General features: G+C 40.9%; 1 protein-coding gene across 1 annotated transcript in view; it reads right to left on the bottom strand.

The window, feature by feature from the left end:
• Nucleotides 1–25,577, bottom strand: part of GABBR2 (gamma-aminobutyric acid type B receptor subunit 2) — a 761,509-nt gene that overhangs the window by 397,903 nt on the left and 338,029 nt on the right. The window contains exon 4 of the mRNA XM_067569912.1: nucleotides 9,514–9,615. Coding sequence (XP_067426013.1) covers nucleotides 9,514–9,615 — 102 coding nt within the window. The remainder of the gene's footprint in view (nucleotides 1–9,513; nucleotides 9,616–25,577) is intronic.

Genomic DNA, 25,577 nt, shown 5'->3' with positions numbered 1-25,577 from the left:
AGGACAAATCAATAGATTTTTTAACAAGAAAATGCGAAAGATTGAAAAAACTCAAGTGCTGCTATGAAATTGTACTCTGCAATCCCTAAACACGCTCTACAAGCTTCATTTGAAATCATACACAGTGGCGAAAACGAAGAAACCACACACCATTGCTGAGAACCTTGCCATTCCTGCTGCTATCAGAATTGCTGAAATCATGTTTGGCAAAACAGAAGTAGATAAAATTAAAACCATCCCACATGCAAATGACACCATGACAAGAAGAATTGATGACATGGCAGAAAACATAATTAAACAAATTTCATGAAAAAGCATCCAGAAAAAACAGTTTGCTTTACAAATTGATGAATCTACGGATGTATCCAACTATGCATAATTGATTATGTTTGTCAGATACATTGATGATGAAGATGAACAAGGAATACAGGAACAAATATATGGCTGCAAAGAATTGGACACAAGAACAACAGAAGAGGACATCTTTAAGATCTTAAATGAGCACATTGTAAATAATGGATTGTCATGGGAGTGGTGTGTGTCTGTGTGCACAGACGGAACAGCAGCAATGGTAGGTCGATTAAGTGGTCTTGTTACTCGCTTAAAACTTTAAATCCTTCAATCAAGTGGAACCATTGTATTATCCACAGACAGGCATTGACTGCAAAGCGACTGAATGAAGATTTAAACAGTGTGCTAGGAACGGCCATGAAAACAGTAAACTTCATAAAAGTGCGGGCTCTGAATTCATGTCTTTTCCGATCGCTGTGCCGTGACATGGGATCCGAACATATTACTGTACTTCTTCACACTGAAGTTCGGTGGTTGTCATATATACTCATCCCTTCTTCCAACATATGACACACATTAGTCCATAAATATAAAGCCCCGTGGAAAATTGAGTGTTGGGGTACTTAGTAAAATTTTCAGAAGTTAGGGGGTACTTGCTACTGAAAAGGTTGAGCAGCACTGCTCTGATGCACCGGTTGACAGCCTTTGCTCACCCAGCAGTGGCGAAGTTTTAAAAGGGCTGCTCTATGGTTACTTGGGTAGTTGCTGTGCTGTGATAGCCATGGAAAGAAACTGGATTCTCCATTGCAATGTATGCAATGTGCCATGGTTACTGTAACAGGGCAGGCTCATTTCTGGGCAAAAACTGGGCAGATTGCTTTCTGTTCTCTATCTCTGTCAAGATGACTTTCAGTACAGTCAGAACTTCAGCCAAGAGAATTAGTGAAATATAGGCCTATGGCTAATCCTCCATAAACCAAATTCAATACAATAAAATGTGGTCATAAGGACGGCCATATGGGGTTAGACCAATGGTCCATCTAGCCCAGTATCCTGTCTTCCGACAGTAGCAGAGCCAGCTGCTTCAGTGGGGATGAAGAGAACAGGGTAAGTGATCCATCCCCTGTCATGCAGTCTCAGCATCTGGCTGTCAGAGGCTTAGGACATCCAGTGCATGGTGTTGCATCACTGACCACCTTGGCTAATAGCCATTGATGAACCTATCCTCCATGAACTTATCTACTTCTTATTTCAGCCCAGTTATAATTTTGACCTTCACAACATCCCTTGGCAATGAGTTCCACAGGGTGACTGTGCACTGTGTGAAGAAGTACTTCCTTATGTTTGTTTTAAGCCTGCTACCTATTTAAGCTCTAGATGTGACTTTTGTAATACTTTTGCTCAGTGACTCAGGAGATCAAGAGATGCAGTCATTTAATACACTCTTGACATGGCATACAGAACTGATGCTCATTTTGGCAGTACTGCTGTCTTTATTCACCTAGAATTCCTCAGCCCAGTTTCCTGGGGGTTGTATTGCTCACTAAGCAGGTGGGAATGTGCAAAGGACACTGAAGAAGAAGAAAACATTTACCTACCAATAACTCAGTTCTTTGAGATGAGAATCGGCATATTCACACACACTGCCCACCTTCCACATTTTTTTGGAGTCTTAGATTAAGACTTTCCAAATTAGTGGAGGAAAATGAAAGGCTGTTGGGGTCACTATCACTTTTATACCCTTGCAGGCCTCCTGGCAAAGGGGAGAGGTAGGAAGGATGAGCAGCTCCAGCAAACACTGCTAAAGAGGAGATTTCAGTGGCTCCTGGCACAGGCACCTTAATTACACAAGCAGGGATATTCAGAGGCTTGCCTTAAAGAACTCCAGTTACCAGTATGCAATTTTTCATTTTTCTTGTTTCCAGTTGCTGAAGGCTGCTCAGTTCCACTTAGGATCTGTGGTTCAGTCCAGGGGCTGATGTAGAGCCACTTTGGTAGATATAGTCTGCTTGGATTTCATGCATCAGTCCTTCAATCAGCTCCTGAAGTTTGCCTTAGAGTAGCAGACCCTGAAAATCCATTTTACTGATCTTATTCCCAGACATTTAGTTTTTCAGCCTGCTCAAAATGGCTGATCCAATCAGCCACTAGGCTTTAAGGCCTTTAACAACACTGTAGTAACGGTGCCCCATGCATAAACTGTAGTCTTTATAAAGCCTTTGTAAAGTGAGACCATTCAAAGTAATACTTTTACATGAATGATTGTCAGTTTTGGAAATCAATTACAGATAAAGGGCAAGAGTCTTTGGAGCGAATTTCCATAAGAATTGAGGATGATCACCACCTTGTGGGATCACAGCAAATCAGTGGCATAGATGAAATTATAACTCAGAATCTCCTGACTTCCAGGTCTGTGTGCAGTCCACTAGAATGCTGCCATGTACTAAGCAAAGATGGACAAAACACTGTCCAGCACTACTTTAAGGCACCATTTTTTTCAGCAATGTGGCCAAACTATGTTTCTGATCTTGGCAGATGAGATAAATCTTGTGTCTTCCTCAGACGCTTTGGTACAGAAGATATTTCTTTTAGGTTGTCTTCCATTTGCTGGAAGCTGTCCATAAATTAACAAAATGGAAGCTGCTGATATAAATTGGTGAAGACAAGCTGTACTACTATGTAAAGTAGCTCTTTACTAACTTGATCAAATTGACTCAGGATAGTCACAGGAGTTTCTTCTAGTCTCTGTTTTATTTGTAATAGCAATCCATGGATTTCATATTCAGATTACATGGCAAACAATGCCTCCTTCTCTTTAACTATTATAGCCAGATTCCCTAACATGTAAAATATAGAAAACCAACAAATTTTGATCTTGTGTTGGTGACCATCACATTTTTGTTGAGTGTGTTTCAGAAGTTAAATTGCTCTTATTGACTAATTAAATCTGTATATCTTTTTACAACATTTAGGCCAAAAGGGCCTAGAGATCAACCAGATCTCTCCAACTAGGGATTCCTCCAATAAGGGGGAGTCACAAGTTGGTTCTTATGCCATCCACCTCATCAGCATTTGGCAATGGGAATGTGATAGGGACACGACTGTGCATGGCTGAAGAACCATTTCATTCTAGTAATCTTGGGCTGGTGGGTAGCCCCTAAGAAACTGGTATACTTTACAGGAGCTTGTAGGCTTCTCTAAGATATGTCAGAGTCAGGGCTGCCATAGATCCTACCCCAGAATTAGGGAGCCATAGCCAGTTCTCTTGCTGCTTCCCCTTTTAGCTGCATCCAGTGGAAAGTGGGAGCAGCTGAGAATATAAGCAATGTATGTGTACATACTATTGGTATCATTCGTTCTGACACACATAATGTGAGCTACAAAGTGCATAAAGTCATCCTCATTTGCAGCTTTTTGACACAGATCCACTTATTTGGTATGTAATTTATGTTGGCCAGAATGGTTTTCGTTCTGTGCTCACCCTCTTTTAATGCAAGGCACTTTTGCTGCTGCTGTCTGCCGTAATCGGTGGAGAAGACATAATTTATTCATAACTAAATGAAAGCCAGTGAGCTGTTAGTGACAGATATGTATTCCATGCACTAATACTAGTCAAGATGTCAGTAAGTAAAGTAAACTTATTCCCCCTTCAGCAGCCTGTACTTGTCATAAAATATAGTTTTCACATTCTAAAAAACCCTAGGAATTACTGTTCAACTGCAAGTTGCTCCACAAAGGATACTGTATTTTAGTTATATATAATCCACAATTCTGTGAAATCCTATTTATTGGAATACAGAAAAGTGTTCCTAAAAAAATCAGAACACTGGCAATTCAATCAAATGAATGAATGGGCTGAAAAGCCCTTTTAGGCCCTGATACTGCAATGATTATATACATGCTTATTTGAGTTCAGTGGGGATTATTCCTGTGTGTAAATCTAAGCAGGTGCATACATGTTTTCAAGATCAAGCTATTAGTATCCAAAAACACTACAAGTAATATAAAAATGGTAATTATAACTAAAACAAAGTCCTCTGGACACCTTACAAAAATAAGTAAAGCCAAAATCATTGCAGCAAGACGACAAATTTATAAAAAATGCAAGATCCTAGCTAATAAACAATCTCTTCTACAACCTATTTATTAATGTATAAAACATAAAACTCCAAACAATGAAACGGAAAGGGAAATAATACATTATTAAGAAGTATGTTGTGCTGTGGTGTACTGTATTTCTAGGGGGAGAGCATTCCAGATGTAAGCACTTGAGAGAAAAGGAGCCATCTCACTGTCACAGAGTGAACTGGTCCTTTAAGAAATTTGGGGCTCAACTGCATCTGTACCAGACTTAGCCCACCTCTGTAGATGGAGAAATAAGTCATGTAGGAAGCATGTGTCTAAACAATATCTACAGGGGTGAAGGGATAAGAGCAACCTGCAGAGACCTAAATAGAGAAGGACTCCAGGGGAAAATTGAACAAGGAGGACTTCAGCCCTGGGAATCAGTGCTCTATGAAGAGCAGGAGGTCTGGAAGTGTAAGAGACCCTGGGAAGGAGACGAAAGGCAGCTGAGGTTTTGAGGAGAGAAAGCCCAGTTCTTTAGGGCTCCATGGGCTGGAAATTCATAAGTGAGGCTGAAAAAATGCTCTTTAGGGTAAGAGAAAACAATCCAAAGAGTTCATCAGAATTTATTTCTATATTTCCAAATCAAAACTTATCAGAACTTTACATTCTGCAAAAAAGTTCCAGTATTTCACTTTTTGTCCCAATTCAATATGAAATCATATCTGAAATATTGGAATTTCATGCAGGATAGAAATTATATTGTTCAATCAGTTTAAGTTATGGTGCAATATAATTCGATAACACTTTTTTGTATACTATATACAAATTTAAAAATCTCACAAACTCCTCATTTTCAGACTCGGCTGCTGTCTCCTAAACTACAGCTCACAAATGAGCTATTTTAATATGCCAACTCACAAGCAATTTATATAACACAACAAAACTTGCCTGTGTAGCAAGGAATCCATAGATCACATTGTATTTCTGTAAACTTTAATAAGTATTTTATCTTCCTCTGCATATCCTATAATTGTAAATTTAAATGATGTTCTTTCAGAGCATACATTAATGTGCCTATCACAAAGAAAGAGGTTTTTACTTTCTATTTTGATCGCTGATAGAGACATTTTGATAGTAACTAGGTACCAATTTACCTATACTATAATTACACCTCATTGAAGAAAAGATTTCTATTTTCAGAAGTGAATGATTAAGTTGCACACACAAGATATATGCACGCACCAGAAGTGCATGCACACCTCATTTTCCCTACATGCAGAATAGATGATTCCTTTGACAAGTACCCATTTATTTAAATAGATGCAAACGTGTTCAGGTGAATATCTGTAATTTGCATGTAAAGTCCTGGCCCTCTAAAATTCTTCCTGTTCTGCCAGAAGGGAGGATCTCAATGTTATTCCATGGAATTCATCAAGAAATGCAGGATATCTTCTGCAACATAGGAGGAATTTTGAAGGTCCAGGACTGGAGACCCCAATTCATATTAGTGGAGGATCCAACTCATAGTTGGAATTGCTATGGAAATCACTTCCTTGGAATAGTGTCTAATCTAACAGGAGATTAGTTAGTGAGAGGGTAAAACAAAGCATAGGTTGGTAACATGAGGAAGGCCGTTTGATCATAAGCAGCTGAAGGTAATCATGTGTTAGGTACTAGGACCACATATAGAGATGCAGAGTTCTTCCCTTGATTCTCTAAGGGTATATCAATACTGCAATTAAAAACCCATGGCTGGCCTGAGTGTAAGAGGGTTGGGGGCTCCCTGGACCTTCTCCCAGATCCCACTGTCTGTTGTTTAACCTCTCTTTTCACCCACTTGGCAGCACTTGGGGGAGCTGAGGCAACCGCCCAAAGACAAAGGGGTTGGCTCCTCCTCTTCCCTTCCCCTTGCAAGGGAGGAGGATCTGGCTGGAATGAGGGCCTGTCTCTCAGACAGCCACTGGATATTCAGCTCTATTGACTTAGTCTCTCAGAGTTTATTACCCATTCACAGGGCTTACCTTCTACCTCACTTCATGGGGTTTATAGCTTTGGCTGTCAGTCAGGGTGGCTTTGACAGCAGTGCATCTCATGGCTGTGTCCCTCTCAGCTAGCCTACTCTGTTACCAGCAGTCTCTGGATAGAGCAGCCTTCCTCCTGTTCACCCCCCTTCCTGTGGTAAGTTTCCTCCTTAAGCTCCTGCTTTTCCAGGCTGAACAAGCCTTGCAGGTGCATCTCATTAGAGTGGCACAGACCCAGAAGAGCTCATTAGTCTCCTCCAAAGGAGTGGGAGGAAGTGTCCTTTCATACCATGCCAGCTGACTTGGGCTTGCAGGGCTTGGGCTACAGGGCTGTTTAATTACCGGCTAGAGGTTCAGGCTCTAACTGGAGCCCAAGCTCTAGGACCCTGCAAGGAGGGAGAGTCCCGTGAGCCCAAGTCAGCTGGCAGGTGTCTAATTGCAGGGTAGACATACCCTAAGGTTACGTCTATGCAAAAAGAGGCAGCCCACAGCAGCAAGTCTCAGTGCCCAGGTCAACAGCCTACAACTCATGAGGCTTCTGATACTTCACTAAAAATAACTCTACAGATGTTGTGGCTTGGGCTGGAACTCAGGCTCTGAAGCCAGGCTTGAAGGCTTGCTGCCACAGGCTGTGTAGACATATCCCTAGTGTCAGGTACTAGAACCCTACCTAGAAATGCAGATCTATCTTGACCACTGTCCTTAGCTAGTCAATCATCTTAGCTCCAAATAAGGAATGTAAGAGAGGCTGGACTCTCTAGCTGAGGGAGAGGAAATGTCTGGGAGATCTATAGGAACAGCTAAATTCAGGAGGAAGCTTAGCACTTATTGATTTATGTTTTGTTGCTAAGAATAAAGGAAAACCCCAGAAAAAGGATAAAGTTTGGATGCTGACCCGGCATGTGTGTGCACTGTGTTGAGAGCACTGTGGAGATTCAGCCTGTTCACATGCACTAGAGAGCACACAATTTGATTTGTTTAAAACTACAAACAGGGTAGATTTCATAAATACTAATGTGCACAACACCTGCAGTCCTATACGTAAGAGTTTTTTTAGAATAATGAACTTAATTCTGATCTCAGGGTTTGTCTACATGGAGACATATAGGGAAATTAATCTGAATTAATTAAAAGTGTGAATTTGAAGTGGATTAGTTAAACCACATTAAACATTAAAGATAATTAAACTAACCAAAATTAAGCTCACTTTAATTCTGAATAATGACATCCACTCAGGAATTTAATTAAGTTTAACTAATCTGCTTCAAATTCACTCCTTTAGTTGATTCGGATTAATTTTCTTGAATGTCCCCATGTAGACAAGCCCTGAGATACATAGATGTGTATTTTAGATCAAAATCAATCCTATTTGAAAGCAAGGCCAATTAATTTCCCCCAAAGTTTTATGGTGAAGGGACCTTAAAGTCAGGTGACATCACTGTTATGCAGTAATGAACAGTTGCTATGCAATCTGAAGAAGACATATCTGTTTGGGGAAAAAATTAAATGTTATGACATATTAAGGATCGATGAACTATTGTAGAAAAAAGAAGAATTGTCTAAGATCTTTGCAAATCCCTCAGAGTGAATCCAAACCAAACTTCTTTTGGATCTTTGAAAATATTTATCTTACTTTGTTTTAATATTTGGCACTGAGTGTGACCACTGAACATCATAGTTTTGGCATCAAAAACACTAAGAAAATGATTCTTAGGACCTTTTGGACCCACCTGGAAGCAGGTAGAATCAGAAATCTTATGAAAGTCTAATTCCATGAGATTTTAAATACAGATAAACCCTTTTCACCAGTAAATATATATGTGCAATTATATATTGTTTGTTAATGGGAGAAAAACAACTATATGAAGAGAACACTGAGATTGCATGATTATGCACTCAAAATTCAGGAAATAACAAAATTAGGGTTGCACACGAACATAAACCACGCTCTCATGCCTACCTTACAATAAAGCCTTTAATTATATGATCCTTGGTTATTTACTGTTTATGGGCTTGATCCTGCACCACTGAAATCAATGTGAGTTCTTCCGTAGAGTTTAATGGGAGTACGACTAAGTCTTTAATTTCCTGTTGGTTTTCCCTAGCCCCTTTTCTATTGGCTTCACCAGGCCCTGTTCCCGCAAAGACTTGTACATGTACTTGACTTAAGCACATGAATAATCCTGTTGAGTTTGTTGGAACTACTTGTATACTAAAAGGCATGTGTTTAAGTCTTAGCAAAACTAGAGCCTAGGACTGGATTTCCATTTCCTGAAGTAGAGGTGTTTGGCATGAATAACAGCTTAATCCTAGCTCTTTAACATTAGCGGGGAGGGGAACGGTGCATGGGGTGTTCCTTTCAGTCCTTGTTTTTGGGTATTCATGTTTTCTATGACTATGCTATTGTTGGCTCTGCTTTTATGTGATTGTCTTTTAATTTTGTAACAAAATATAAAGGAAATTAAAAACAAGCAAAACAATTTTTATTCCATGGTAATATTCTGTATGCTTTTAATTATTTATTGACACTCAGTTACCATGAACCTAAGAAATCAGTGTAATAAAATAAACCAGAATGATAAATAATTTCAGTATCAAATTTATCCTTGAACAGTTTGCTTTCTAGGAAACAAAAAAAGATCATTACTAACAAAGAACTCAGTCTGAAACCACCCAAAATCAATGGAAACATTTAGACTGTATTAACTTAATGATGATCTGGACACAGAGTCCTTTTAAAATAAATCACTATTGCGTACAGGTACATATACCTCACCTAGATTTCGGTTCCCACTGTAAGTGTGTAATCTTTAAAAATATATTTGCATGGTTTAATAGGCAGCAACATCTATAAGCCTACTTACTTATTTTTATGTTTATATTCAGCACCACAAGAACATTAAACATGTAATAGACTTTATTGACCGGGAGCACAACTGGGCCCTCAAAATGCCAGCTGTTAGTACTATTAGGCCTTTTGGCAAATATAACTTTTAAATGAATCCTGCTTTATCAGTTTTCTGGAAGTAAAAAAATGTAAATAAACCAATCAAATGTTATAACAGATGCATCATTAATACCTTTTCACCCTTCTTCCTGCTTATTTAATCTACATTATAGCAATTGCACATACCTTGAGCTTTTTGACATTGGTGCAGGGATCATTAGAGAAACTCTCAGTATCTGAAATTTCAATATCTTCACCATACAGAACACCAGTCAGATCATTCCTCACCTGTCACAGAAAGAGAAAAAGGTAAAACTAATCAAGCAGAATCCCCAAAGGAGGGAGCAGATGGACTATCTTGCATCACCATAAGAAGATTCAAACACGTAAAGGACGATACATGTACCAATTCTCGTTTTCCTTTAGAATGAGACTGTCACAGTTCAGAGCAACTGCACCTGTATTTCCCTCCTCATGATCCAGCAAAGGCACCCACTCTCAGGCCTCTGGCTTCCCATCTCTTGGCAAATACTTGTGTCTCTTTCCCTTCTGAATGGAGCTTTTCCAGACTGCACAGTTCCCAGCCTACCCTGTGAATTCCCCAGCAAGACAGATTTCCTAAGCAGGACTCTTTGCTGTCTTCTCAAAGACTATAAACAGTGTCATCGCCATAATTAAGGAACCCACTGTTCTTTCTAAGGGAGCACATTTATTCTTAATGTGAAAAGCATTACAGAGAAAACATACCAGAAACAATAAAAGAACCTACACAGATGCTAAAATCTTAACAGACATCACCCCCAGCTCCAGCAGGGGCTCTGGCAGGTGATCAGTCTTTCAAACCCCACTAAGATACTTTTCTGTGATCACAAGTTCATAAGAGCTTTCACTCAGAGCAAGCACCCCCATGAATTTGTGAGCCACTCCTTTATCCATTTTGGACCTTGGATCTTGTCCTTATGTAACAGGTGATCAGCAGACAGTGGGTTTCTCCTCAGAACATAGCTTCAAAAGGTTGGATCAGGAGGTGAGAAGTTGCCCGCTCCTCCTCTCAAGTATTTCCTAGGAAACCCACTCAACTAAAGGTTCATTCTTATCTGGACATTGTTTAAAAGAGTCTTTTGAAGCTCAGAAAACTTCCCAGCATTTACATTAGCTTTGTCTCCTCCCTAGAGACATTTCATACAACCCCACAATAATCCATAAAAATTTGCATTTAATACAATGAACTCCTAAAATAATGAAACTTAATTCAATAAGGTTTAATTTAATTCAATGAGGTTTGTCCAAGATATTAAAGGAATTTGCCACATCTGTCACAGTGACTAAAGGACTGTTCCTTCACCATTAAAATCAACATATATCTGTATGCATACTGTAGATTCATAGCTTTATTTTGAGCAATAAAATGATCATGGCCAACTTCCTACTCTGCATAATGTTAGCTCACTGATTATTAAGAGCAGTGAATTTGACAAGAATTCGTAGGGTTACATTTTCTCCTGTAGCCAAAGCTTCACTTGATGCCAGAGAGTGGTGGATGGCGGTAACATCAGGGAGCCAGTTACAGTGCCTTGACTCTAAGAGTTAGTCTACATCAGCCTCAGTCTCAACATGAGTTAAAGCACCCTAATTTATGCTAGTGGAGGACTAGCATAGCATCCTGGAGGTCTCCAGGACATGAAGGAGGCAGGGTGCCCTGCAGTATGCCTCCTATGCTGGGGAAGAGGATGAAGTGGCTAGCACAGGAGCTGGGCCCACCAGCTGTACATATGCCAGCTGAGAGTTCTCTGACCAGGAGAACTCTCAGCTGTACAGTTACGGCTGGAAGCTGGCCACTTTGTGCTGCCTAAGCAGTGCAAAGGGTCTGGATCACAACTGAAAATCTGGCCCACAACATTTAGGATTCCCTTCTATAAAAAAAACTACTTTGGGGGTGTTTGTTTTTGGTTTTTTCCCATCTTGCCAGCCCTTTGCAAAGAATAGTGCTTCAAGTTACAATTTCTGGTACACAGTGAAGAATGTTGCTGGACATACTATGGTTGCAATCTGAAGTAAAGTGTGACTCACCCCTGATTTTACTTTAATAAAAACTGTGATAAAATCCTTGCCCTGCTGATTGTCTGTCTTCATTCACTTTCAACAATGTGTCAGAAATAATAGCAACAATTCATTATTGTAAGTGACAAATCTTAACACAGAGCCACCTATCAGAAGTCTTTCAGACTCAAGCTATGACATATGGAAAAAATGTATATGGTACCACACTTAACAGTGTTACAAATCTGTAATTTATATTCGCATTCTCTGCATACTTATTGTTTATTATTACAGTTAATTAAATATGTTTAATTTCCTTTTTAATCAAATACACTTAGATATTCTTGAGAAAGAAAAGCAGACAGCCCTCTCTGAACAAACTGGATGTACAAAGAGCTGGCAACCTGCTCTGGTTAGTGGGAATTAGTAACAATCCTTCAGCAGTAGACATCTTCTCCATGGGCATTAAATCCACCATAAAGCCTATTTTATGAGATGTTTAAGCAGGGGCATGCACAGGAATTTAAATTTGACCACTTTTGATAGCTATATCAGGCAGTAAATCATCTGGTTTAAAACATGTAATGTTCACATTAAACACACACACATTATACACATTAAATCATATCAGCACACACATATACATCATATGCATAGAAATAAACAGTAGTACACTCACCATTTCCATGAAAATCTATGCACTGTGGAGCTATCTGGATAAATGTATCCAAAAGTACTTGGCTGAGGTGGGGTCACTGAAGTCCTTCGGCCCCTGGGCCGGAGCAGGAAGAAAGAGAGAGCCCCTCTGGCCAGGGGTGGAGGAGTTCTGTGCCCCTGCCACATTCCCGAGACCGAAGGAGCTCGCTCTCCCCACTGCAGCCCCGGGGCTGGAGGAATTCTGTGCCCCTACCAATTATTGGGGGCCCCATAGCCCTGTTTGCCCTCCCCCCTTGTGCACTCCCCTTTGTTTTCAAAGTCCAGAAGGAAGATCCACCTATTAGTAACCTTTTTACATTATGAGTCCTTGGGGCTCAAGCCTAATAAGAGAGCAAAAGCAGGAGGATGTGATATCACATCAGGTGAATGGCATTGCTTCCATTTAGCTAAAGATAAAATACTCTATTGGAAAAGCAAGCCAAACAAAACCTAGCAGTATCACCTGAAAAATGCAAAAAGCAAGAATATCAAGATGGCACATCTAGGAGCAGAACAAATACTGAGTCTTATGAGAGATCATTTATATTGACCGTACATGAAAAAGGATATTCAGCATCATGTCACCAAAGAGTAAAGCAAAAAAAACTCACTAAGTTACACAACCACCAGTAACTAACATAGTTAAACAGAACCAGATGAACTAGTATTAGTTGAGGTCTTGCATCTGGAAACAAGCAAAAAGAGAGCAGTGATACTGTCATAGTGGGTCACTTTGTTAGCTTTATCCAAGTGTATCCTACCACTACCAAGTCAGGCCAGACTGTGGCAGACAAGATTTTTGATGACTTTGTTTTAGCATTTATAACAGCTTTGCCTGTCTCTTCAGTGTATTTAATTATATATCTTTCCCTATCAAGAGACATTCTGATTAAAGCATTCACCTGCACATTGGATTTTTCCAGACAATATGTAACTCTGGAGTTCAAGTTAGCTAATTTTGCAACCCACTGATCTGTTGTGGTATTGAATCTTGGAGAGGTAAAAACAGGTTTAAACGTTACTACTATAAACTTCAAGGCCTGTGTAGAGCAGAGGTATTGACAATATATATTGGTTTCAGACTATTTCATAGCTAGAAACTCCAGTTTGTGCGAGCGAAAGTGATAATTCTTCTTGGCTGTAGTGTTCTTGACACATAACCAATGACTTTTAGTTTGTTTTCTTGATATTGGTATAGGACTTCACCTAGTCCTTTATTGGAAGCATCCACAGGGGTCAAAGGGTAAGGTAATATCAGAGTATGCCATTACTGAGAGCTATATTAGGCAGTCAATCATCTGGTTTAGGACATTTAATGTTGCTCAGTCCATTTAACCATCTAGTTAGAGGTAATTTGTCCAGATACCTTTCCTTTTCTTTTGCGTCTTCTTCCTCTGCTTATGCATCCCCTTTTCAGGGTACTTTTTGTCAGTTCGCAATGGAACAGACAAGAAGTCATACACTGAGTTTGTTGTTCTAGAAAAGTCTTGAATATACCTCTTGTCTTGGATAGTAGATACAGAAACGGATGCTTAGGAAGTGCCCCAATGGTACTGCATGAACAACTACTATATCCACTCTATCCATCTTATAACATTCAGTGTACACCACCATACCCATGTAATATATCTTTCTCTTAAATAGATCACATTTAGAAGCTTTCAGCTTGATTCCATATTTTTGTAACCATTATGCTCCTTACATTGTTCCTATATTTTTCAAATGTGCCACTGCACACAAGGATATTCTTCAGATATGAAATACACACCTCATCCCTAAATTCAGCAAAGCACTCTTTCCTACACCACTGGAAGTCAGCAGATAGTTTTGTTAAGCCAACTGGAATGCTACCAATTCTTACAGACCTTAAGGTATAATGAAGGTTATGAGATAGCAGCTTTGTTTAGCTGTGAAATCTTATTGTCTGCATCACAAAGAGTTTTCTGTTCAACTCTATAATCTGTGCAAAGTCTTTCATTACCTTCTCTTTTCTGTACACATACCAATAATGGGGAATAGGATGAATTCGATTTTTTTTTAGATTTTGCCGATATTTCTTTATCTTATTACATAGTAGATGTGTTACCAAGATAAAAGTCTTCTGAATGGCTTGCTGGTTGCATAATTTGATATGCATCTGTGGACCAGTGATCTGTTCCTTGTCTCCATCATCTTTGGAAAAAGCTTTGGACTCTTTCAGCATTTGTTAAGCAACTTGCCTCTCTGTCTCTGATAAATTATTCAGATTAACTGCTAGTTCAAACAAATCTTGATCATTCCCTCTGCTTAGAGGCTGTTCTTTTCTTTGCTGGCTTAGTCCATGAACTTTGGTACTACCATCTCTCTCTTGAAACACTGATTCCAACTACAAAGGTGTTATCTGCTGAACATCCACTACAATTTCAGATTTGGTCTGCTGTGGAATTTATAGCACAGTTCATCCCTTCAGAATAATATGTTTTGATGGATTACTGACAGGGATATTTATCCAGCAAGATTGTCCTTTGGGGTATTTTGACTAACGTCTCTTTGATGTTCAAGTTCTTAAGCCATGAACAGCAGCATCTTGGCTTAAGCACTGCTGTTAAACTTTTAGTATCAAGGTCAGCCTGGCCCCAACATGTTAGATTAGTGGTTTTCCCTTTGGGGATAACTGCATCCCTTTTTCATACTTCAAGCATGCAGACATTGTCTGAATAGTTATTTCTGATGAAGTTCAAAAGAGCCTCCACTTTTGTCATTTCAACATGGCGAAATGCACTCCATGTTATTATGGGGACTGGTTCTACACTGGATTAAATGTGTCAGTGGTGTTTGAGTATCTCCTCAGCAACACTGTAGTCTATTATCTAAATTTCTAATTCCTGTGTATTGATCAGTAGGGTAATAATGAAGACATTATCTCTTCAGTTAACTGAAACTGGACTTCAATTCATCCTTTGTAAGGAATTTGAGTCCTGTTGGCAACTTTAAGTTCAAGTCAAACTCCTATTTTCAATAACCAAAACTTTTAATATGCTTTCTAAAATGTGTTTCAGGGAGATTATCCTCCAGCTATTAACTTGAGACCATGACACCTGTAGCTGTATATCCCATAAAGCTTGAATTTTTATTTTAACAAAATACCACAGCCTACACTTCTTTCCAACTAAGATAGCTATTCTGGCATGCTGCTTGTGTGGCAGATGGCAAATACATGTTGGTCCTGTTGAATAAAAACACTGTGCTCTCATTTTTGTCTTTGCATTTTTGTGACATTCCTGCATGATATGGAGGTCCTGGTTTCAGATGTGCAATGATTGCATGATTTCTTCCTGAGGGGAAATGCTGTCTTTGCAAACTATGAAGTTCCACTAGTCATGTCTGGTCCCCTGTGCCATTTCCCTGCTGGCTGGTTTTTGGCAGACTTATCAGTTTTCCCCTTGAAGTATCTCCTGAGGATCAATCCTGGGCCAGTTGCACTAATTACCGCTTTCATAACCTCTAAATCACTGCATGCACCCTTTTCTAATCCTACTTTCAATTTGATGAGCTGAACTGCTAAAGCTTAATCTGTCCTTTTTATGAGGGCTTTCAATTTGTCCTGTTATTTTAAAATCTTTATTCAAAACTAGTTCTATTTTCTGGGATGTGATTGGCAGATTTTTTCACTGGGGTTTGACTTTTAAATTCCTTCATCCTTTTCTGAAGTGGTAATTGAAATAACTATTTTTTCAGCAGACCATTTCTGAACTGTGTCTACTGACAAGTTAGTCTCTTTAGTTGTTTCAACTGGCTTCTTTTTTGATATACTGGTGTGATGTACAATCTGATCTTTTAGCTCTAGTAACATAGATGTTTCCAGATCTTCTGACTCTTCCTGTTCATTGCTAATTAAGTGATTCTTTGTATACTTGATTTGCTTTGACCTACAATTTTTCTGGGATACCCCACAGTGATGCCCAGACTACCATAAGGCTCTCTTGATCATTCTTTAGCTTATATAAAAGTCCTTCCACCTCCAGAAGAAGGTTCTCAAACTCTCTTCCACTAGCCATAGTGCTTACAAACAACAAAATCTTCCCTTGCTAATACCATGTAGCTTTCTGAAGTTATGTACTGGAGGTATTCAGCTTGTCCTGCAGTCATTCACTTCCATCCCATATTGCTCTTCCTCCCTCAGTTAACAGAAGGTAATCTCTTTTCTGCTGTCATTACCTTCTGGCCACTTGTCCTGGAACAGTTTATAGCAACTTCTGTAATGAGTTAATCTCTGAGAGATAAGATCATAACAGCTGAGTTTCTCCTTTCTGGGCCACCAAACATTACACAAGGGCAATATTAAAATGTGCACTTTTATTAAAATGTCTGAGATAATCCTAAAACATGGTTCAGGTAGCCCATTGCTGCAGTGTTTGCAGGAAGCCCAAACCTCTGCTGTGACCACAGCCTGTTCATCAGAGCAGAGTATAAATGTCTCAGCAGAGTATAAATCTTAAAGAGTCTGAGCAGGGAATAAAAGAACCCACATATTCCAACCAGGTCTGTGTAAAACACACATTTAGTACTAAAATAATAGGCTACACTAATATTTGCATGTACATTACATTTGACTATTACACAGCTCTCTGTTAAGGTGCACTGAGGTGACAGTTAACCTTGCTATACTGCAGACATACTTGAGAACTAATGATATCTTGTGGATTGCACAATCTATGTATTAGGCACCATCTAAGGTGATGTTTAGAGGCAAGTTCATTGAGATAGGCACCAGGCATAAATGTTGCTGCCAGGTATCTGGCAAAGATCTGACAAAGAAACCTTAAGATGTAAAATCATTTCAGAACAGCCAGGCAGAATACTCAGCTTATTTATTATTTATATTAAATATATATTAATTTTGTTACCCCATCACTGTAATACTTGGGCACATACAAAGGGTAAAATTCATCTCGGTCCAGAGGACTGCCTCAAGGCTAATGAGTCATTCAAACTCTCAAACAGGGTTTATAGATATGACTTACCATGTCATGTTGTGGGGCAGGCAGGAGCAAAGAATACAGAGTCATTGGTGGTCACAGCAGAGGTAAATTTTTTATTAATATTAATGCAAAAATCACACAGAGGAGTCAGCCTATTTCCTGTGCAGTGAGACCTACAACATTAACTCCTCCCTCTTTTAACTTCAGAAATATTAAATTATTCATTAAAAAGGCACAGTGAAGCCTAACTATAAACCAACTGGAAGGCAACATGGACAATGTGGTCCCCTAAGCCTGAGGAGAGGATTATTTTGCTGGCTCTGTATTTATCTACTATGCTTCCTTCATTTTAGGCTTGCATTTTTCCTCCTTCTCCTTGACTTTAGCCTTGGCTTTGTTCTCCAATGAACAGTACTTCTTAAAAAGTAGAATGGGATCAGTACCTTTGCTGGGAGACACTGATTTGTACTTAGCCTATAAGCAAATTCTGCTTCATCATCACAAGTACCATGCTCTTTGAGGCTTTTAGATTTCTTAAATTTCTCACTGAACCACTAGTGCACTATTGATTATAATCTCCTATAAAACTCAGTAGGATCTGGTGGCAGGAGGAGATGGAAATTCATTCTCATCACTGCCACAATCAGATAGCAGCAGCTCTGTGTCACATCTGTTGTGGAAATTTTGCCAAAGGAGGTTATCTTCATTCTGGTTCTTCTTCTCCACCCTCCACCTTTTTTTTTTTTTTTTTTTGTTACCAGTGTGGACATATATTTCTCTGGCACTCCTTTACCAATTGTTTTTATCCTTTGGAGCAGTGCCACAGAGGGACTGGCAGTTCTGTAACCCTTTTGAATGTAGCCTTTGTGGCATTCAGATTCTCTTAATGTTTGGGTGATTTACAGCATCTTCCACACTTTCTCCATTCTTTGTTTCCTGTCCCCAAAGTTTTTGTCACAGTTGCTCAGGGTTTTACTTTTGCATTTCTTGTTGAGCTTTTTGCTTAACACTCAGTGCACTGAAATTTGCATCGTCATGTTCTGCTTTCTCATTCTACAGAGGCTGTTTACTATTTTCAGTGAAATATGTCAAACAGTTTCTTCAACATACAAAAAATTCTTCTGATCAGGAGTTAGACCTGATATCATCAGAATAATGTAAGCCTCATCTCTCATTTAAATGTTGCCAAATCTCATATTATCACAAATGTCACGATTTCAGGCTGATTTTGGGGAACTCATGAGAAACCAGAAGTAGTTCAGGATTTTTGCCTCAGTTTATCCATTCAGTCACTGCAGTCCACTGTACCACCTGTGCTGCAGGTAACATAACACCTGCCTGCAGTAGTTAGCCCCCTGTGTGCTCTGAGTGAGCTAGAGACCTGGAACACAAGTGAAAAACAGAGTTGGGCAAAAAAACTGGACAAAACTTTTGTTCACTGAAAAATGGCAATGACCCCCTTCCTCTCTATTTCAATAGCATCTGGGCCTCCTTGCTGTAGCTGCTCTGTTTTTAGCCTGCAGCCCAGTTTCTCTGCAGATTACACTTAGAGTTTATTTTCTAGCCCCGTCTACTTTACTCTCTCTCTCTCTCTTTCAGGCTGAGGCTCTTACTGCCCTCACAGCCCTTCCTGGAAGTTTGGCTGCCTTATTTCCCCCTGGAATGCTGGTCTGGGAGTTACTGCAGTGCCTGAGGGTGAGGAAATCAAGCCCTCATTTCTCACCACACAGGAATATCACTTCGTCCTACTGCCTCTCTAGCTTTAAAGCAGATTGTTTAAAGCAGATTCTCTTACTGCTCCTGTGAAGGTGTCCTCCTCCTTTTCTATTTCAATAGGATCTGGGTCTCCTTACTGAAGCTGCACGTCTTTTGGCTTACAGGCCAGTTCCCTGCAGAGTTACCCACTTAATTATGGGGCAGTGATAGATGCACCATAGCTAAAATTGCAAGATGGCAATTAAAGCTGAATTTTGCATCTTCTCAAAAGCCCACCAGTAGTCAGATCAACGTAAAAATTGATATACTAGTTCAGAGACTGGGGTAGAGTTTATAGTGCACATTTGAGTTCATTTGGTCAAGGGGTTCATGAGATACAGTCCCACTCCTTCAAATGATCTGTTTTTAAGATGTTGATATTCTTATGATAGTCATTATTTCTGCACAATCTGAATCTATGTCCCTGGTGAGATATAGTGATATATATATATATATATATATATAAACAAATATATATATATATATATAACAAAAACAAGTTCCAAAACCTAATTAGTATAAAATGTTCAACTGTATTTGTTGTTCTTGTATTTACCAGTATAACACACAGACTCCCAACTGGAGAGGAAGAAGGGACAGCTGTGGGGTAAATATCCTTTGCAGCAGAAGGTGCAGTGAGTAGTAACACAAAGGAACATGAGTGCAAGTCTCTTCTTCCCCTGACTGCTGTTAGTATTTCTGTATACCTCAAAACCATCATTATTAAGTCCTCATATTTTTACTCTAGGAGGAGACAAGCGTCATTTTCCCATTTTCCAGATAAGATCATTGAAAGGTTGCACAAAGACACTACCAGCAGAGCTAAAATAAAAATCCACAGCTGGGACGTTTTTCCCCCTCTGTTTGTACAGCACCTAGCACAATGGGACTATGGTGCTTCTGACTCAGTCTTCTAGATGTTACAATAATATAAATAACTGCCTTTTGAAATCTATACAAAATCTGTGTGCTTGGCTATCCTGTTTATATCCCGTGCCCTAAACATAAAACCTCCCAGTCAGCAATAGAAAAAAATAGTTACTAATCTTTCATAACTCTTGTATTTTGAGATGTGTTGCACGTGTCCATTCCACTCTAGGTGTGCATGTGTATACATGAAAATAGATGTCTCTTAAATCGACGGCGATGTGCCAGTTTCCAGGATCCAGAAAAGGGACAATGGATGTCAGGGTGACCATGTAGAAATTTATCTTTTTGAGACAGTTGAGTTGACACAGGTCTAAAATAGGTCTGAGAGGTCCCTTGTCTTTTGGGATTAGCAAATAACGGGAGTAGAAATCCGTCTGTCTTAAATTCTGCAGAACCTCTTCCATGGCTTCCACCCAAAGGAGAGATTGAACCTTCTGGACCAGACATTCTTTGAGAGAGGGGTCCCTGAAGAAGAATGAGGAGGGAGGGTGGGAAGGAGGGGTAGAAATAAATTGGAAGTGTATCCCTTTTCTACAGTGCTCAACACGCAACGGTTCATGGTAATATGGGACCAAGCACTGAGGCAGTGGGAAAGGCAGTTCACAAATAAAGGAGAAACAGGGTCTGGCATTACCGGAACTGGTACAGTGTCCTTAGGCAACCCACCAAAATGTCTGTTTAGAACCCCCTGGATGTCTGGGTGGAGCAAGCATTAAAGTCAAGGGAGAAGGGGGTGGTGGCCTACGCCTATAATCCTGTGACAGATGGTGCCTGGGGCTCCCCCGAAGGGGGGGTGTTGGTGCAACTCCCGTCCCATGCAGGCCCCGAAGTGTTGTGCGATGCTTCTGGCTGCCTATCACGCCACTGTTTGAGAGCTCCTTTGGTGCAGTGGGGCCCAGCAATCCACCTGGGCTGAGCAGGAGGCAGTCCAGAAGCTTCTCTGGGCATGGCAGGTCTCAGCAAAGCAGTAGTGCAGAGCAGTCAGCAGTCCTCTGGGCATGGCAGGGGCTGCGTCCCTTCTGGCAGGCTCTGGGAGTGAGTCTCTGTCCTCTATTGTCCTGTCCCACTCTGGGGCCTCTGCTGGGCTTTTAACCCCCGCTTCCTGCCAAGGAGTGTGCAGCATGCGTGATGGGAAAGGGCCTCTCTGGTCCTTGAGGAAGCTGAGGGCTCTCTCTCTGGCAGGAGGGGCAAGAACACCCCGTCACAAACCCCTATTTCTCTTCTTTTGCAGGTCCTGACGGGCAGCCAGGGCAGTGTACCAAAGGGGCTGTTGAGTCCTGTAGTGCATACTTGAGGGAGCTGGGGTATACAACCCAAGGGACTTGAGGGTTGCTCTAGAGTCTTTTAGTCCATGAAGCTTTGCATCCATTTGCTCCAAAAAGAGCAAAACTCCTTCAGAAGGCAGGTCCTGAACTGTCTGTTGGATCTCCTGCAGGAGCCTAAAGGACTGTAGCCATGAACGTCTGTGCATGGCCACTGCTGAAGACATGGACCTGGCAGCTGAGTCCACCGCATCCCGAGAAACTTGTAAAGAGGCCCTTGTCACCGATTTTCCCTCCTCCACCAGTGAGGAAAACTCATGTCTGGCGTCTTGTGGAGCAAGCCTTTGAATTTTTGCAGGAAGTCCTACATGTTAAAATCATACCTGCCCTGCAGAGCCTGGTGATTTGCAATTCTGAGTTGTAAGCCCCCATTGGAATAAGTTTTCCTACCAAACAAGTCTAATTTCTTTGAGTCCTTTGATTTTGGGGTTGCACCCCGATGACCCTGTCTTTCTCTCTCATTGGCAGCAGATTCCACAAGGGATCCCAGGTAGGAGGGGATGGGTTTAAAGGAACTAATAACCTTGGGCGGGAACATAGTATTTCCATTCAGCCCATTTTGAAGTGGAGGAAAGGGATGTGGTGGTCTGCCACAGAGTCTTACCTGGGTCCATAATGGCCTCACTGAGAGGCCAGGCTACCTTTGAAGGCTACTTTTTAAAGGCTAAAAGTAGCCTCATTGAGAGGCCAGTCTATTTTTAGTAGCAGCTAAAATGTCAACCCCGGTTGTGGGAAGACTCTTTCACTACCTCCATCTGTAACACCCAGATTTAAGGCCATCTTCTTTAACAACTCTTGGTGTACCTTGTAGTCATCAAAGGAGGTGACATCCCCTCCTGAGATTGCCTCATTGGGGGAGAAGGAAGAGGAGGCCAATACCAGCTGTGGGTGCTCTTCCTTCATTTCTGCATCAGCAGAATCCCACTGAGACAGCTCTTGGAGTTCGGTACTGAGCTCGGTACTGGAGTCCGGACTGGGTGCCGCCTAGTGGGTCAGTGCTACCCATCTTTTTTAGGCCACAAAATAGGAGCCCTGAAATATGCCCTGGAAACTGAGAGAAACCCTCCATGAATTCCAAAAGGGCCACTGGACAGCAGAGGTCCCCAGTGACCTCCTGACTAACCACTCAATGGTAGCCCTGTGCCCAGATCCATGGAAGGGTAGAAATGCCTTGAGGAGTAGCAAGAGCAGCTTCTAAGATGGGAGGAGTAAGACCTGATCTCCAATTCCAAAGTGGATGAGTCTCTCTCCGGTGACCACCAGGCTGCCGTACCCAATGGTTCCTGAGATCAGTGCAGTGGTAGAGAGGTCCACACTATGGCAAGCATTTCAGGTTTCCCTTTTGATGGTACTGAAGGGTGTGGTATGTAACGTTGAAATGACTTAGCAGGTTCACTCCTGTCCAGTGGCACCAATAATGCCAACTTTTGCAAAAGCCCCTGGTGCGATCCGTACCAAGCTATTATTGGTACCAAATGATGCCAGCAATATAGAAGACTCTTCTGGTACTGGACTCAACAGTGCCTGCACAGCTTCTGGAATCATCAGTGCCAGCTTACACGGTAGTGAGGCAGAGGAGTTCTTTGGTTTAGATCACACTGTACCCTGATCACCAGGCCTGGCAGTCTTTGATGCCGGAGATCACCCCCTTTTGGCAGGTTGTTTCTCATGCCTTTTTCTAGGCATTGGGGATGATGATCGGTGCTGGGACTCCAGCAGGGTAGGAGGAGCACTCCTTACCAATGCTGAGGGACTCGGTGCTGAGTCTGATCAGCCTGACTCAGATGGAGGTCTCAGTGACGCCACCAGGAACAGGAACCTCAGCCTGGCCTCCTGATCCTTCTTCATGCAAGGTGTAAAGTTTTTGAAGATCTGGCAAGGGACCCAATATGAGCTTCCCCCAGACACTTCAAGGAGCTTGAGTGTGGGTTGCTCAGGGGCATAGCCTTGTTGCAGGAGGCACAGGGCTTGAAGCCCAGTGACAGAGGCATCCCTAGGCACTGGGGATGGGATAAAAACCCTGATAAACACAATAACAAACTGACAAAACTTGACTAAAAAGAACTACACTATGTACAATAAATAGAGAAAATCCATGGAGAGAACTTGTGAATGCAAGGAGGGCAGTTCCAGCAGCATCACGGGAGATAAGAAGGGAATGAGGGGACGCAAGGTGAGCTGGACACTTTATACCAGCGTTAAGGCATGCGGTAGCAGAGGGCATTAGAGCTGCCCCAATGGGTACCATTGAGGGAAAGGTTTCCGGTGTCTGTGCACATGGTGCACACATATCTAAGGGGAATGCACATGTGCAATCACTCAAAGAAGAACCCAGGGACCCCAGCATTCACCTGCTTTTTAGAAATGGATTTCAAAGCACATTAGCTCTAGAAGGATAGAGCTTTGGTAGGGCCCTGAAGCCCCTATGGTCAAACCCTGTTGCTGACACATGGAATGGGGGAAGAGCACTTTGGTTCCATGTGATGAAATTGTAACTATATTTCTGTTTAAAACCAAATTTTGCATCCTCTCTAATGACTACTACCACAGCAAAAAAGCCAGATAAGCCTGAACATCAGTTGACTAGAAAAAGGTTCCACAAAGTGAATGATAGCAGAGCCAAAATAAAGGATAAAGCCTCCTCCCACACTCATAGGAGAACCAATTCTTATTAAGTGCCTTTCAGAACAATTAGACCGAATTGGTATGTGTTGTCTGTATGGGGCTGCTATTGCACGCTCAACTCTAAAGCAGTGGGAGACATACAGATTAATTTGCCTAGCAAACAGTTGCACATTATGACATTTCTGTGTTATTAATGAGGAAGGAAACTGAAAGAAGGAAAGGATAGTCCTGTGATTAAGACAATAGTGGTGACCCAGGAGAACATGTTTTTTATCCCTGGCGCTGTCACAGACATCTTTGCCCTTTATCACAAGTAATTTAAACCAGAATTTTTGGAGGTGGGTACTGATTTTGGCCTTAGTCTTTGTGTCTTGATTCCCCCTCAATAAAATGGGGATAATACTGCTTCCTCATTTCACAGAGGTATTGTGAAAGTAATATTTGGGAGGCAAAAACCAAACCTAACACTGTGAAGGAAGAAATGGTAAGATATTTGAGGGGTTCAGAGTATTCAGGGATGGGAGAGATATGGGAGACATAGAGCTAAATTGGAAGGTTCAGGTAATAGTGGGAACATGGGAACAGGGCCTTTGGGTAGGATTAAGTGCAGGGTCCCTGCATCTCTGCTCTGTAGGGTTGGGCAAGCAGGGGACAGAGTGACCAAGGGGCTGTGGAAAAAGCAAGCTGAGGTAAGGCCAAGTCTTTTCTTCTTCAGTCTGGTGATCTCTATGTGGAAGGGTGTTCTTGTGGTTATGGCATAGGACTGGAACTCAGGAGATCAGACTACAATTGCTGGTCTGTCACAGACTTCCTGTCTGATCTCAGTTCCTTATTTGTAAAGTGTGGATATTGTACTTCCCTATCTCACTAGGGTATTGTGAGGACAAATTCATTGATATTTTTGAGGTGCACAGATTCCACTCGTGAGTAACCATTCACAATGTGAGTACGGGGGTCACCATCTGAGAGTAATATCTCTCCTTTATCAGCCTGATTTAATCCCTTTTTCTTCAGGAAAAAGAACCTCTCTTCTTTTTAGATGAAAACACGTAAATGTAATGAGGTTAAATACTGCATTCACCTGCCAGTCTGTTTTACTTCATAGTTCAGCATTCCTGTAACAAATAAAAGTGTACAGTTTGCTCAACACCTTACCCTAAATTTGCTAGTTATAAACAAAAACCCACAACTCATAGATTAATAATACCACTTGGTTTTTAACAAATGTTTCCAATTTTGTGTGTGAATGTGTGTGTATGTGTGTGTGTACTAAAGCTCTATGTAAATACTGCAGGATAAATCCTTTGTTGTTCAGGGGAGATTCTAATCCCACCAGATGTTGATCATAAGAGACTCCTAATGAATGAGAACTGGGCAGAGCAGATGGTTTATACAATCAGATATTTTACTGAGATTTCCTGCTGCAGAGATTTATATTGTATTTTTAAAATTTTGTTCTATTAGATTTCCAGGGTAAACATAAAGACAAAGAAATAAACATACAAAATTACTAAACTTGAATTAAAAGAAAAAAATTGTAAAAGAACTTCTTTGCTACATGAGAAAATGTGCATCATGAGGCATTGTGAGGCAGGGATTACAGCTTCTGGGATTATTAAAGATAGCGGAATCTCAGCACACAGGTTGCTTTAAAGCTAAAATTGTAGGAACTAAACACAATTATCCGTATTTCTATTCCCGTAAACCGGATACATTACTCATTCATATTTATAGGCTCAAGACTCTGTTTAGTACTTCATGCATTAGCCATTTTCTTCACATGTAAGCCCCCAAACAGTCTTCAGTTATACCTATTCAAATACACTGAATTAAATGGGGTTATAAAAGTTTATCTGGGAACAGGACCTGACTCGGAACAGAAAAACAGAACATGGAAATAAAATGTGTCATGAATAGAAGA

This window comes from Emydura macquarii, unplaced genomic scaffold, assembly GCF_026122565.2.
Source record: "Emydura macquarii macquarii isolate MOO-44397 ecotype Brisbane River unplaced genomic scaffold, CSIRO-AGI_Emac_v2 contig_2948, whole genome shotgun sequence".
NCBI lineage: Eukaryota > Metazoa > Chordata > Testudines > Chelidae > Emydura > Emydura macquarii.
The sequence above is the reverse complement of the archived record's forward strand: the minus strand, read 5'-3'. Positions and strand labels throughout refer to the sequence as shown.